The 15,237-nt window shown below is 43.2% G+C and overlaps 1 protein-coding gene across 1 annotated transcript; it reads right to left on the reverse strand.

Annotated features, from left to right (window-relative positions):
• Positions 1–4,771: 4,771 nt before the first annotated feature.
• Positions 4,772–6,159, reverse strand: LOC144930172 (myb/SANT-like DNA-binding domain-containing protein 7). The gene is made up of 2 exons (XM_078851324.1): positions 5,577–6,159; positions 4,772–4,989 (listed from the first exon to the last, which is right to left on the reverse strand). Exons 1-2 carry the CDS (start codon positions 6,157–6,159, stop codon positions 4,904–4,906), a joined length of 669 nt encoding a protein of 222 aa, XP_078707450.1. The 3' UTR covers positions 4,772–4,903.
• Positions 6,160–15,237: the final 9,078 nt, after the last annotated feature.

Here is a 15,237-nt window from a genome sequence, read left to right on the forward strand (position 1 = left end):
CTTTTCATTCTCTGGTCTAGCCAAATAGTGGAGCAACTTACAGTAGTTGAAATAATTTTGGAGGGAAAATTTAATATTTTTCTATGTACCTTCTACTCCCAAAATCTCCTCCATTGTCAGGATATATTTTAGATTATGTCAGAAAACTTTTTTCACATTCTTATTGCTTTGGATATTAATATTTTATTTCATCCATGAAATAATGTACATTATGCAATTGTAGACCATTGATGAAAGTGCTTACCTACAGTATATAGATGTAGGAAATCGTCCCAATTCTGATTTTGCACTGTGGTAACGCCATTCACTTCAGTGAAACTAGTTCTGTTTTATACCAGTGTAAGATCGGGGAACCCCTAGACATATCCCTTGGGTATGTCTACACTGCAATAAAACACCCATGGCTGGCCCCCATCAGCTGAATCAGGCTTGCAGGGCAATAAACCTGTAGGGATCCGAGCTCGGACTAGATCCCGGGATCTAGGACGCTGCCTCCATGCAGGGTCCCACTGTCTGCAAATGCTCAGTACTTCTGCTAAATAGATCCTAGGGTTTTAGGTCGGGCCCCAGAAAATGAGTAACATGCAAGTAGTGACCCTCTGTGAAAAGTCTGGTTTAAGTGAATTGCCCAGCATCACACAGGAACTATATTGCAGAGACATGTATAGAATCCATTTTTCCAGGGCCACATTCAACTGCTTTCCCCTCCCCTTCCTTTCTCTTTCTGCAACTCCCTGTCTCATTCATTACACATCTCCAAATTTCTGCAACAAATGAAGCAGGATTCCCACAGACACCCATTTCCTTCACTAAACAATCACTAGGTCCATTCTGTACACTGAATGATGCAAAGGTCCTGTGGAAAAAATAATATGGGATCATGTAATTAACAACTATGTGAATACATATGCAGAAGAGGGCTAAATTAAGGTTGCATGAGCACCATAATTCTGATATTTCATAACTTTTCCGTGCTTGACTTTCCAACCTTAATAATGTTCTTTTAACATAACTTTGTGTGTCTGTGTGTATGTGTACACACACACACACACAATTTCATAGGTGTTTAAAATGCAAACAGAAATTCCATCATGTGGCATAAGATTGACACCCACATAGGGTTGGAACCTTAAGATCTACCCCACAGATCTCTGCCTCTTGAGCTAACAAAGTAAATGATAGCATGAGTAGGTTGTTATCCTGTATGTGGACTGGCATTGGAGAGGAATGAGGCACATGGGGCGCCAGTGTGTTTCATTGATATTTCTTGATAGTACAGAAATGAATTTTATATAATTTTGCAGTTTCTGGAGGAAAGTGTGCTCTAGTGAGCTCAGGCTCCTCTGCCCATTTCCCCCAAGCTTTTGGCCCATTGCCTACAACCTGTCCTTGTTCCAGTTCTCTCTCTTCCCCATCCCTGGCTGCTTGTCCCAGTTCTCTTCTCCTCACCTAGACAGTCCCAGTCTCCGCTCCGGAGACTATTCATCCCAGTCTCAATTTCCTTGTACAGTCTAGTCTGTTCCCTTCTTGCCCAGCCATTTCCAGTTCCCCTCCCCTCCCCTGTCTCCCTAGCTACATGCCCCCCTCTTCTTATCCAGTCAATCCCATTTCTGCCCTCCTGATTTCTCATCTGATCTGTTTCTGTCCATCCTCCCAGCCTACAGCTGCCCTCCCACTCCACATTCCCCATCCTCACCGGATCCCAGTCTCAGGGTATGTCTACACTACGGAATAAGGTCGAATTTATAGAAGTCGTTTTTTTAGAAATTGGTTTTATATATTCGAGTGTGTGTGTCCCCACAGAAAATGCTCTAAGTGCATTAAGTGCATTAACTCGGCGGAGTGCTTTCACAGTACTGAGGCTAGAGTCGACTTCCGGAGCGTTGCACTGTGGATAGCTATCCCACAGTTCCCGCAGTCTCCGCTGCCCATTGGAATTCTGGGTTGAGATCCCAATGCCTGATGGGGTTAAAACATTGTCGCAGGTGGTTCTGGGTACATATCGTCAGGCCCCCCTTCCCTCCCTCCGTGAAAGCAAGGGCAGACTATCGTTTTGCACCTTTTTTCCTGAGTTACCTGTGCAGACGCCATACCACGGCAAGCATGGAGCCCGCTCAGGTAACCGTCACCGTATGTCTCCTGGGTGCTGGCAGACGCGGTACGGCATTGCCACACAGTAGCAGCAACCCATTGCCTTCTGGCAGCAGACGGTGCAGTACGACTGGTAGCCATCCTCGTCGTCTCCGAGGTGCTCCTGGCCACGTCGGCTGGGAGCGCCTGGGCAGACATGGGCGCAGGGACTAAATTTGGAGTGACTTGACCAGGTCATTCTCTTTAGTCCTGCACTCAGTCCTATTGAACCGTCTTATGGTGAGCAGGCAAGCGATACGGATTGCTAGCAGTCGTACTGTACCATCTTCTGCCGGGCAGGCAAGAGATGAGGATGGCTAGCAGACGTACTGTACCATCTTCTGCCGAGCAGCCATGAGATGTGGATGGCATGCAGTCCTTCTGCACCATCTGCTGCCAGCCAAAGATGTAAAAGATAGATGGAGTGGATCAAAACAAGAAATAGACCAGATTTGTTTTGTACTCATTTGCCTCCTCCCCCGTCTAGGGGACTCATTCCTCTAGGTCACACTGCAGTCACTCACAGAGAAGGTGCAGCAAGGTAAATCTAGCCATGTATCGATCAGAGGCCAGGCTAACCTCCTTGTTCCAATAAGAACAATAACTTAGGTGCACCATTTCTTATTGGAACCCTCCGTGAAGTCCTGCCTGAAATACTCCTTGATGTAAAGCCACCCCCTTTGTTGATTTTAGCTCCCTGAAGCCAACCCTGTAAGCCGTGTCGTCAGTCGCACCTCCCTCCACCAGAGCAACGGCAGACAATCATTCCGCGCCATTTTTCTGTGCAGACACCATACCAAGGCAAGCATGGAGGCAACTCAGCTCACTTTGGCAATTAGGAGCACATTAAACACCACATGCATTATCCAGCAGTATATGCAGCACGAGAACCTGGCAGAGCAATACCGGGTGAGGAGGCGACGTCAGCGCGGTCACGTGAGTAATCAGGACATGGACACAGATTTCTCTGAAAGCATGGGCCCTGCCAATCATGGTGCAAATGGGGCAGGTTCATGCTGTGGAACGCCGATTCTGGGCTCGGGAAACAAGCACAGACTGGGGGGACCGCATAGTGTTGCAGGTCTGGGACGATTCCCAGGGGCTGCGAAACTTTTGCATGCGTAAGGGCACTTTCACGGAACTTTGTGACTTGCTTTCCCCTGCCCTGAGGCGCATGAATACCAAGATGAGAGCAGCCCTCACAGTTGAGAAGCGAGTGGCGATAGCCCTGTGGAAGCTTGCAACGCCAGACAGCTACCGGTCAGTTGGGAATCAATTTGGAGTGGGCAAATCTACTGTTGGGGCTGCTGTGATGCAAGTAGCCCACGCAATCAAAGATCTGTTGATATCAAGGGTAGTGACCCTGGGAAATGTGCAGATCATAGTGGATGGCTTTGCTGCAATGGGATTCCCTAACTGTGGTGGGGCCATAGACGGAACCCATATCCCTATCTTGGCAACGGAGCACCAAGCCGCCAAGTACATAAACTGCAAGGGGTACTTTTCGATAGTGCTGCAAGCTCTGGTGGATCACAAGGGACGTTTCACCAACATCAACGTGGGATGGCCAGGAAAGGTACATGACGCTCGCATCTTCAGGAACTCTGGTCTGTTTCAAAAGCTGCAGGAAGGGACTTTATTCCCAGACCAGAAAATAACTGTTGGGGATGTTGAAATGCCTATAGTTATCCTTGGGGACCCAGCCTACCCCTTAATGCCATGGCTCATGAAGCCGTACACAGGCAGCCTGGACAGTAGTCAGGAGCTGTTCAATTACAGGCTGAGCAAGTGCAGAATGGTGGTAGAATGTGCATTTGGACGTTTAAAGGCGCGCTGGCACAGTTTACTGACTCGCTTAGACCTCAGCGAAACCAATATTCCCACTGTTATTACTGCTTGCTGTGTGCTCCACAATATCTGTGAGAGTAAGGGGGAGACGTTTATGGCGGGGTGGGAGGTTGAGGCAAATCACCTGGCTGCTGGTTACGCGCAGCCAGATACCAGGGCAGTTAGAAGATCACAGGAGGGCACAGTATGCATCAGAGAAGCTTTGAAAACCAGTTTCATGACTGGCCAGGCTACGGTGTGAAAGTTCTCTTTGTTTCTCCTTGATGAAACCCCCCGCCCCTTGGTTCACTCTACTTCCCTGTAAGCTAACCACTCTCCCCTCCTCCCTTCGATCATTGCTTGCAGAGGCAATAAAGTCATTGTTGCTTCACATTCATGCATTCTTTATTCATTCATCACACAAATAGGGGGATGACTACCAAGGTAGCCCAGGAGAGGTGGTGGAGGAGGGAAGGAAAATGCCACACAGCACTTTAAAAGTTTACAACTTTAAAATTTATTGAATGCCAGCCTTCTTTTTTGGGGGCAATCCTCTGTGGCGGAGTGGCTGGTTGGCTGGTGGCCCCCCCAATGTGTGCTTGGGCGTGTGGGTGTGGAGGCTATGGAACTTGGGGAGGAGGGTGGTTGGTTACACAGAGGCTGTAGTGGCAGTCTGTGCTCCAGCTGCCTTTGCTGCAGCTCAACCATACACTGGAGCATACTGGTTTGGTCTTCCAGCAGCCTCAGCATTGAATCCTGCCTCCTCTCATCACGCTGCCGCCACATTTGAGCTTCAGCCCTGTCTTCAGCCCGCCACTTACTCTCTTCATCCCGCCACCTCTCCTCCCGGTCATTTTGTACTTTCCTACACTCTGACATTATTTGCCTCCACGCATTCGTCTGTGCTCTGTCAGTGTGGGAGGACAGCATGAGCTCGGAGAACATTTCATCTCGAGTGCGTTTTTTTTTTCTTTCTAAGCTTCACTAGCCTCTGGGAAGGAGAAGATCCTGTGATCATTGAAACACATGCAGCTGGTGGAGAAAAAAAAGGGACAGCGGTATTTAAAAAGACACATTTTATAAAACAGTGGCTACACTCTTTCAGGGTAAACCTTGCTGTTAACATTACATACATAGCACATGTGCTTTCGTTACAAGGTCGCATTTTGCCTCCTCCCACCACGTGACTACCCCCTCAACCCTCCCCCCTTCCTGTGGCTAACAGCGGGGAACATTTCTGTTTAGCCACAGGCAAACAGCCCAGCAGGAATGGGCTCCTCTGAGTGTCCCCTGAAGAAAAGCACGCTATTTCAACCAGGTGACCATGAATTATATCTCACTCTCCTGAGGATAACACAGAGAGATAAAGAACGGATGTTGTTTGAACGCCAGCAAACATACACTGCAATGCTTTGTTGTACAATGATTCCCGAGTACCACTCCAGGCCAGTAACACGTAAAGTGTCCTACCATGGGGGATGGAATAAGGCTGCCCTCCCCAGAAACCTTTTGCAAAGGCTTTAGGACTACATCTAGGAGAACCGCAAATGCCAGGGCAAAGTAATCCTTTCACATACTTGCTTTTAAACCATGTATAGTATTTTAAAAGGTACACTCACCGGAGGTCCCTTCTCCACCTGCTGGGTCCAGGAGGCAGCCTTGGGTGGGTTCAGGGGGTACTGGCTCCAGGTCCAGGGTGAGAAACAGTTCCTGGCTGTCGGGAAAACCGGTTTCTCCGCTTGCTTGCTGTGAGCTATCTACAACCTCCTCCTCATCATCATCTTCTTCATCCCCAAAACCTGCTTCCGTATTGCCTCCATCTCCATTGAAGGAGTCAAACAACACGGCTGGGGTAGTGGTGGCTGAACCCCCTAAAATGGCATGCAGCTCATTATAGAAGCGGCATGTTTGGGGCTCTGACCCGGAGCGGCCGTTCACCTCTCTGGTTTTCTGGTAGGCTTGCCTCAGCTCCTTCAGTTTCACGCGGCACTGCTTCGGGTTCCTGTTATGGCCTCTGTCCTTCATGCCCTGGGAGATTTTGACAAAGGTTTTGGCATTTCGAAAACTGGAACGGAGTTCTGATAGCACGGATTCCTCTCCCCATACAGCGATCAGATCCCGTACCTCCCGTTTGGTCCATGCTGGAGCTCTTTTGCGATTCTGGGACTCCATCATGGTCACCTCTGCTGATGAGCTCTGCATGGTTACCTGCAGCTTGCCATGCTGGCCAAACAGGAAATGAGATTCAAAAGTTCGCGGTTCTTTTCCTGTCTACCTGGCCAGTGCATCTGAGTTGAGAGTGCTGTCCAGAGCGGTCACAATGGAGCACTCTGGGATAGCTCCCGGAGGCCAATACCGTCGAATTGTGTCCACAGTACCCCAAATTCAAGCCGGCAAGGCCGATTTAAGCACTAATCCACTTGTCAGGGGTGGAGTAAGGAAATCGATTTTAAGAGCCCTTTAAGTCGAAATAAAGGGCTTCATTGTGTGGACGGGTGCAGGTTTACATTGATTTAATGCTGCTAAATTCGACCTAAAGTCCCAGTGTAGACCAGGGCTCAGCCTCTCTCTTTGGGCTCCTTATCCAATGTCAGTGTCCCCCTACCCTTAGCTTCTTGTCCTAATCTATTTGCCCACCCAGTCCTACTTCTTCCCCCACAACCTGGCTCCTTCTCAGATCTGTCTCTCCACACCACCAGTTTCCACCCCCCCATCTCCTTGCTCAGACAGTTCTGTTCTTCTCCTTTAGCTCTTCAATCTATCTGACTTTCCCCTGACCTAGTGATTCCCATTCTATCTCCCCATTTCCCTCCCTAGCTCCTAATTCTAGTCTCTTTATCCAGCCAATCCCAGTCTTTACTTCTAACTCCCAGTCCCAGATTCCCCATCTTCCTCCCTCTGCCAGCTTGTAGTCCAAGTCTTCCTCCCCATGCTCCTTGTCACAATCTGCTCTTGTCCCCTTTGTATTCAAATCTCCACACTGCTTGTGTATCAGCAGGTGGTGGGGGTGGGAGTGGCACTGAAAGCCAAAGAGGAAAAGTCTCTCTGCTATTACGTCTTGTACCCAGCTCCAGCCCACAGCAGCCTGGGAGTGTGATAGCAGGGAAAGTCTAGTTGCATTGCTTCAGCCCTGGGCTGGATCATTCTCAGTGCAGATAGAATCTTTGGTGAATTTAGCTGCAGAGTTCTAGCAAGTCTATACTGAACATGAGCGAACTGTCAATGTTTTTTTAAAGGCTCATAACTTAGCCAAATTTGAATGGACTGTCACATGGATGGCAAAAGGCACATCCCTGACACAGAGCATCAGGCAACCTTAATAAAAGATGGTGCTGATACATTTATGGGACAGCAAATTGTTCTGTACATAGACAAATGCACTTCAGAGGAGGCACTGGCTCTACAAACATCCAAGACCTCTACTAACCCAGAAGCATGGTTCTCTTATTCTGCAACATAAGTAATGTCAGATATATTTGACAGCTTGGCTCCAGTCAATGTATGCTAGAAAATGTGCTGGTAGCACTCTGAGACAGACACAATATTCAACTGGTCCTTGTACTGGTGTGAAGAGACATTTTAAAAATGTTGAACTTCCCAGCTAGCTTTGTTCAGTGATCTAATTTGGAAAATATTTATACACCACTGATTTCCTGCAGGCTTTAATCCACTGGTGCTATTTTTAACAGTTATTCGTTCTTACTCAAGTGGCATAATTAAAGAGTGTGAATATAACCCATAAAAGGTTTCCCCTCAGAGCACTATTTTCTTGCTGTGAGATTGATATCATATTCCTTTGACAGGCAAGACAAAACAAGGAAGAATACAAAACAAGATGGTTGTCAGGATGATGTTATTTTTAAGCTTGTAACTCACTGTCTGACAAAGCTGAAAAAGGGCTTATGACATTTGGAAACACAGCCCGGAGAGATTTGCTAGTTTTGAGCTGACAATCCACCCCAATTTGGCCAAGTGATAAGCCTTCGAGAAATCACAATTTGCACCTGGTCAGTGGAGACTTGTTGCAGTTTCAGAGATTCTCTCCTTACTGAGCATGCTCAAGAGTCTCTCACAGTTCCTAGTGCTGACCAGACTGCACATGGCACATGCCATCCCCACAGAGCAACTGGACATGCAGCAGCCCACAGGCTTTCCCTTGTAATCACTGCTTTAGACCAGGGTAGAATTGGGCACCTGAACGGAGAGCAGGGAGCCTTTCTTTCCTGCGCTCTCAATGCCTCCCGTACTGGCTCCCGGTTAGTTTGGAGGAGGAAGCTGCGTGACTGAAATGCATTAGGGGCACATGCCATATCAGGGAGAGGGAAAAGTAGATTCATCAGACTCCTTTTGCTAGACTGCAACTGGTCAGGCAAGGGGAATTGGATCCAAAGACAGGGGAAGCTAGGACTAGGTGCAACCCCTGCAACTGAACAAGGAGGTGCGGGACGGGGGCTGTAGTCAGTAGGGAAAGAAAGAAGATGGGTATGAAAGAAACTAGGATTGGGGCACCCAAAATTCATGGAAATGTTTAATCTTCAGCTCTCTGTGTCTCAGTTCCCTGTCTTTAAAATGGGACAATAATAGCCCCCTCCTCAACTCAGAAGGATGTTGTGAAAATAAATTAATTCGTATCTGTGAGGCTCTCAGTACTATAGCCATAGAAAAAAAGTCCAAGAGTAGATAAATAATTCTGTCTTCAGAGCAGAGTTTTCATAGTGTGTTGCAAATAAGGCCAGGGCCATACGTTGAATAGTGAAAAGAGAACAAAACATTGAAGAGCAGCTCACTGAGTGAGCACCATTTGTTCTGTATATTGTACGAGGCGCGGATCCTGGGAGGGAAAAATGTAATAATAGAATTAAAGATTGTATCAAAATGCATATGCATAAGAAGGCCGAATTAAGGTTGCACAGACAACCTTAATTCTGGCATTTCCTAATTTTTGAATCCTTGACTTTGCAACCCTAATAATGTTCTTTTAATGTAGTTTTTTTGTGAGTATTATAAGCAATTTATCTATAGCCACAGAGGTTTGCATGACTTGAGACCTTAAAATTGTGTTTACAGTTGTGATGCCTCTCAATCTAGAAGTATTTTTTGCTTTGGTTTTTAGTGATGGTGGAGCACATATAGTAAGATTTGAACCTTGTATCCGATTCATATACAGGTGCTGAGTGACAAATACAATTATTTGTCAATGGTACAGTGGTCTCAGTGTGCCGTGCCACACCTGGGTGAGTTACTTTTCAGTGTAATATTAGCACTGATGCACTGCAGGATGTTTGGTCTGCTGTTTTGGAAGTTAATGATTAGTCTCTATATGACAAAGTCATACAATAGGTTGTAGTACTTGTGCTGTGATTTTTATGTTCGTCATTTTGCCTTTTACTAATTAATCCTATTTCCTGAAACAAATATATATATATATAGACAGTTCAATTTTATTTGTGTTATTTATGCATAAGCTAGTAGACGGTGTCTTTCCTCTGCCCTTCCCACCCAAAACATTCCCTTTTCCTCTTTGTTTTCTATGTTCTAGATATTTTGTAATAGTTTCTTTTTGATTTTCAGTTACCCTTGGGGTAAAAAAGTAAATCTAGAGACATTATTTTCTAATGTTCTGAAATGGACACCGTCAGCTTAAATTTTGTAAAAACAGACTTTTATAAAGCCTAAGAGAAATATAACTGTTTCCACACAAAAAAATCCATTAAAAATGGTTGTTCTCAAAAAACAAATAGTCCCCTGAAGTATCTGAAACCCAAACATTGCAGCATTAGAAACCTGAAAGCGACTGTAAAGTTAAACTGACTTCACTGATTTCTATGGCTTGAGCTATAAACAATGTGTGTCAGTCATATATCTAAATACCTTTGAAGATCTGGGCCTAAAAGTGATTGCCATCTTATGTTTGTTTGGTATCCTATATAGGAAATTGGATGTTTGTTTCAATATCTCATTCCTCTCTCTGTTAGATCTCATAAATTGCACAATTTGCACTAATTGAGAATCTTGGTAAAAGGGAAAAGGATTGATTGGGACCAAGACTAAACTATGCTTTCACCTTCTAAGTAAGAATTGAGGTTCATTGATAGAGAAACCTGTACAGCCGCTGCTTGGAGTGTTCTATTCTATGGATAAACTGAGGGTTCCAGTCTCTTGGCTGTCACTCCCATATAAGCATTCAATTCACAAACAGACAGTTTTTGTTGGTTTTTTTTTTACTTTTATTTTTTCTTGAAGACTAAGTAATTAGACTAGTAGCAGTAATTTAGCTACTACTGAACTGTAGATAGCAGGCTTTATAATGGAGTTATGGGACTCTTTAAAATACCCGCTACTAATTGTTTTCCATAGGAATGAAAAATTAGATACTTCATCTGTTAGATAAAATATTATGGTAAATACTGTAAAGAAATTAGGGTGGAATTTTCCTTCCTAGCAGCATATACTGTATCTCTAGCAGGGCTATTAACCAAAACCCTCAACAAGTACAATGTTGATTGTGGGGTCGGTGGATGGGAAAGTACTGGGTCTAATCCTGCAAAGACTCATGCAAATGAGTAACTGTACTTGTGTGAGTAGGTCCATTGACTCAGTGGTAGTAATCATTTGAGTCAAGTTACTCATCTGTTTAAGTTTTTGCAGGACTGACCTTTTAGGGTATGTTACCTCTGCAAATAAAAACTCAAGGCTGGCCCATGCCAGCTGAATCAGGTTCCTGGAGCTCAGGCTCCCCTCATTGCAGGGTCCTAGAGCCCAGGCTTTAAGCCAAGACCAGAAGTCTACACTGCAATTAAACAGCCTCTTAACCTGAGTCCTGTGAGCATGAGTCATCTGGCATGGCCAGCCGCCGGTGTGTAATTGCAGTGTAGAAATACTCTTAGTGCCTACAAATATGATTTTTTGAATTCACCTAAACAAACAGAAGTTTGTTTTGTTTGTTTAGCCATTTTCAATACATATTTCTTTGATGGTGGGTGATAGGAAACCTTTAGGGCTCAGTTCTAATCTCAGATATGCGGGTGTGCATTGCTGAGTATCTTGTAAAATTAGCTGCTGTCAATGAGTGAGGCAAAGACTTTTCAAAGCACACTTGTAATCAGTCAGTGACTTTTGAAAACTCACTGAAGGATTATAAAGCGGGGATAGATGACAAAAGCTCACAGGCATAAAAAAGGCAACTTTAATAAAGGACTAGATGTTGGAAGAGACACCAAAACTACATTAGAGTCACACAATGGAAATCAGTGGGGGAACCTTCTCAACATCCTAGATGTGTATACACAAATGCAAGAAGTATGGGGAATAAACAGGAAGAACTAGAAGTATTAGTACATAAGATTAATTATTATTTAAGTGGCATCACAGAAACTTAGGATATGTCTACATTGTAATTAAAGCCTTTGGACTCAAGATGGACCATGAGCTCCACAACTGCGAGGTGGGAAGATCCCAGACCTCGGGCAGCAGCCCAAGCCTGAATATCTATACCACAATTAAAAAGCCCCTTAGCCAAAGCCCAGGTCATCTGGCACAGGCCAGACCCATGTCTAATTGTAGTGTAGATATACCCTTGGTGGGATAAGTCTCATGATGGGAATAAACCTTGTTCAGGAAGGAAAAGCAGGGTGAAAAAGGATGATGTGTTCTGTTATATATCAAGAATACATATATGTCCTGAGGTCCAGAAGGAGGTGAGAAGCAGATCAATTGTGAGACTCTGGATAAAGATAAAAGGGGTAAAAATTTAGGGGTGATGTTATGGTAGAGGTCTACTATAAACCACCAAATCAGGACGAGGAGGTGGATGAGGCATTTCTAGAACTAATAAATGAAATATCCAAAACAAAAGACCTGGTAGTAATGGGGGATTTTAACTATGCAGACATCTGTTGTAAAAGTCATGCAGCAAAAACACAAAGATTCCAATGTATTTTTCTACTTGAGGCAAAGTTTTGGTCCCAAACATGGAGGAAGTAACCAGGCCATTTAAGACTTGATTCTGACCAACAGGGAGGGATTGGTAGTGAATCTGAAGGTGGAAGACAATTTGGGGGGAAATGATCATGAAACAGTCAATTTAATGATTCAAAGAAAAAGAAAGTGGGATAAGCAGAATAAGGACAAAGGACGTAAATAAATATAGACATTAACAAACTCAGAGAACTGGTAGGTAAGATCCCATGGGAAGAAAAACTTAGGAAAAAAGGAATTCAGGGGAGCTGGAATTTTCTCAAGCAGACAATATTAAAGGCACAACTGTACACTATCCTGATGTGAAGGAAAGATAGGAGGCCATTATGACTCTATTATGAGAACTTTTATTAACTGAAAATCAAAAAGGAATCCTAAAAAAGTGGAAATTTGGAAGAATTACTAAGGAGGAGTACAAAAGAATAGCACAAGCATGTAAGCACAAAATCAGAAAAGCTAAGGCACAAAATGAGTTATAACTAGCAAGGGACATAAAAGGCAATAAGGAAACATTCTTTAAATATATTAGAAGCAAGAGAAGGATGGAAGAAAGAATAGATCCTCCACTTAGTGGTGAAGGAGAGCTAATAACTGTTGACACAAAAAAGACTGAGGTGTTTAAGGGCTGTTTCGCTTCAATCTTCACTAAAAATGTAAATGGTGACCAGATACACAACACAATAAATATTAACAATAAGAGGAAAGGAATGCAAGCCAAAATAGGGAAAGAAAAGGCTAAAGAATATTTAGATAAGTTAAATGTATTCAAGTTGGCAGAGCCTCATGAAATTCACCCTTGGGTACTTAAGGAATTAGCTGAAGCAATATCAGAACCTTTGTAAAATATCTTCAGGAATTCCTGGAGGATGGGTCAGGTCCCATAGGACTGAAGAAGAGACGACATAGTACCTATCTTTAAAGAAAGGGAACAATGAGGACCCAGGGAATTATAGAACAATCAGTCTAACTTTAATACCTGGAAAGATACTGGAACAAATTATTAAGCAACCAATTTGTAAGAGCCTAAAGGACAATAGGGTTATAAAGAATAGCCATAATGGATTTGTCAAGAAATAGTATTAGTAAGGGTTTTGACAGGTCCAACATAACATTCTCATAAGCAAACTAGGGAAATTACGTCTAGATGAAACTACTATAAGGTAGGCGCTCAACTGGTTGAAAGACCATACTAGAGTAGTTATCAGTGATTGATAGGTGACAGGGCATACCTAGTGGGGCCCTGAAGGGGTGAGTCCTGAGTCTAGTACTATTTAAGATTTTCATTAATTATTTGGATAATGGAATGGAGAGTATGCTTATAAAATTTGCAGGTTACAACAAACTGGAAGGGGTTTCAAGCAATTTGGAGCACAGGATTAGAATTCAAAATGGCCGTTACAAATTGAAGATGGCCTTGACAAATTAAATAATTGGTCTGAAATCAACATGAAGAAATTCAATCAAGACAAGTGCAAAGTACTACACTTATAAGAAAAAAAATCGACTACAAAATGGGGAATAACTGGCTAGGTGGTAGTACTGCTGAAAAGGATCTGGCGATTCTAGTGGATTACAAATTGAAAGAGTCAATGTGTTGCAGCTATGAAAAACGTTAATAACATTCTTCGGTGTATTAATAAGACTGTAAGCCATGGGAGGTAATTGACCTGCTCTACTCAGTACTGGTAGACCTCAGCTGGTGTTCTGTGTCCAATTCTGGTCACCACACTTTAGGAAAGATGTGGACAAATTGGGGACAGTCCAGAGGAGAGCAATGAAAAATGATGAAATGTTTAGAAAAGCTGACCTATGTGAAAAGGTTAAAAATGGGTTGTTATAAATTTAAAGGGAAGGGTAACCACCTTTTTGTATACAGTGCTATAAAATTCCTTCTGGCCAGAGGCAAAACCTTTTAGCTGTAAAGGGTTAAGAAGCTAAGATAACCTTGCTGGCACCTAATCCAAAATGACCAATAAGGGGACAAGATACTTTTAAGTCTGGAGGGGGGATGGGACAAATGGTTTTTGTTTGTTTGTATGATGCTTTAGCCAGGAACAGATTAGGAATGCAGCCTTACAACTTCTGTTAAGTTAATAAGTAATTTAGCTAGAAATGCATTAGATTTTTTGTTTGTTTGTTTAATGGCTGGTAAAATAAGCAGTGCTGGATGGAATGTATATTTTTGTTTTTGTGTTTTTGTGTAACTTAAGGTTTTGCCTAAAGGGATTCTCTCCGTTTTAAATCTGATTACCCTGTAAAGTATTTACCATCCTGATTTTACAGAGGTGATTTTTACCTTTTCTTTAATTAAAATTCTTCTTTGAAGAACCTGATTGATTTTTCATTGTACTTAAGATCCAAGGGTTTGGGTCTGTGTTCACCTGTACAAATTGGTGAGGATTCTTATCAAGCCTTCCCCAGGAAAGGGGGTGTAGGGCTTGGGGGGATATTTTGGGGGAAGACGTCTCCAAGTGGGCTCTTTCCCTGTTCTTTGTTTAAGATGCTTGATGGTGGCAGCACATGGTTCAAGGACGAGGCAAAGTTTGTACCTTGGGGAAGTTTTTAACCTAAGCTGGTAAAAATAAGCTTAGGGGGTCTTTCATGCAGGTCCCCACATCTGTACCCTAGAGATTAGAGTGGAGAAGGAACCTTGACATATGTACATCCCTTTTAAAACTTTAACAGTAAAATGGACTCTCAAGAGTAACATGTATAATTCCAGTTCAATGAATTAACTCATAAATGCATTCATTTTTGAAACCTCACAAACTGTTTGAATCCTAAGGCTACCTGTCAGATATGAATCCAGCAAGTGCAAAGGAAACAGTTTCTTAAAAAAAAAAAAAAATCTGTCAGGCTAAACCCTCAGGTCCCACGCGCCAAGAGGTCAGAAATGTATTTAGGCCTTTCCTGAACACCAAAGCAGAATGCACACAAATTAATTGGAAGTAGTCATGAAAGAGAAAAATGGGAACAAAAAAAAAAAAGAAAGAAAGAAAGCATAAAATCAGTTTGTGTATATGCTTTCAATTTATTAAAGGCCCTGATTCTTCTGTATATTGAGGCAGAGTTTTAAGTAATATCTATTTATCTATCTAGATATAGATATAGATATATACACACACACACACTTATTTATACGAGCAAAAAGTGCAACTACCTATAAGCTCTAGGCACCATTGGTGTAACTGAAAATATACAACAAAAATGATTATCTAAATATAATTAAAGTGCAACAGCACACTTTCATCTAACCCAATAACTAGGCAGCTCTAAAAATCAGATTATGCAGACCCTCAGTAA

The sequence above is a fragment of the Lepidochelys kempii genome, chromosome 2 (assembly GCF_965140285.1).
Source record: "Lepidochelys kempii isolate rLepKem1 chromosome 2, rLepKem1.hap1, whole genome shotgun sequence".
NCBI lineage: Eukaryota > Metazoa > Chordata > Testudines > Cheloniidae > Lepidochelys > Lepidochelys kempii.

Coding starts and splice junctions, on each gene's coding strand:
- LOC144930172 (XM_078851324.1), bottom strand. CDS start 6,159: ATGCAGAGCTCATCAGCAGAGGTGACCATGATGGAGTCCCAGAATCGC. Junction 4,990..5,576: donor AGGTGGAGAAGGGACCTCCG/GTGAGTGTACCT, acceptor TTTCTCCACCAG/CTGCATGTGTTTCAATGATC.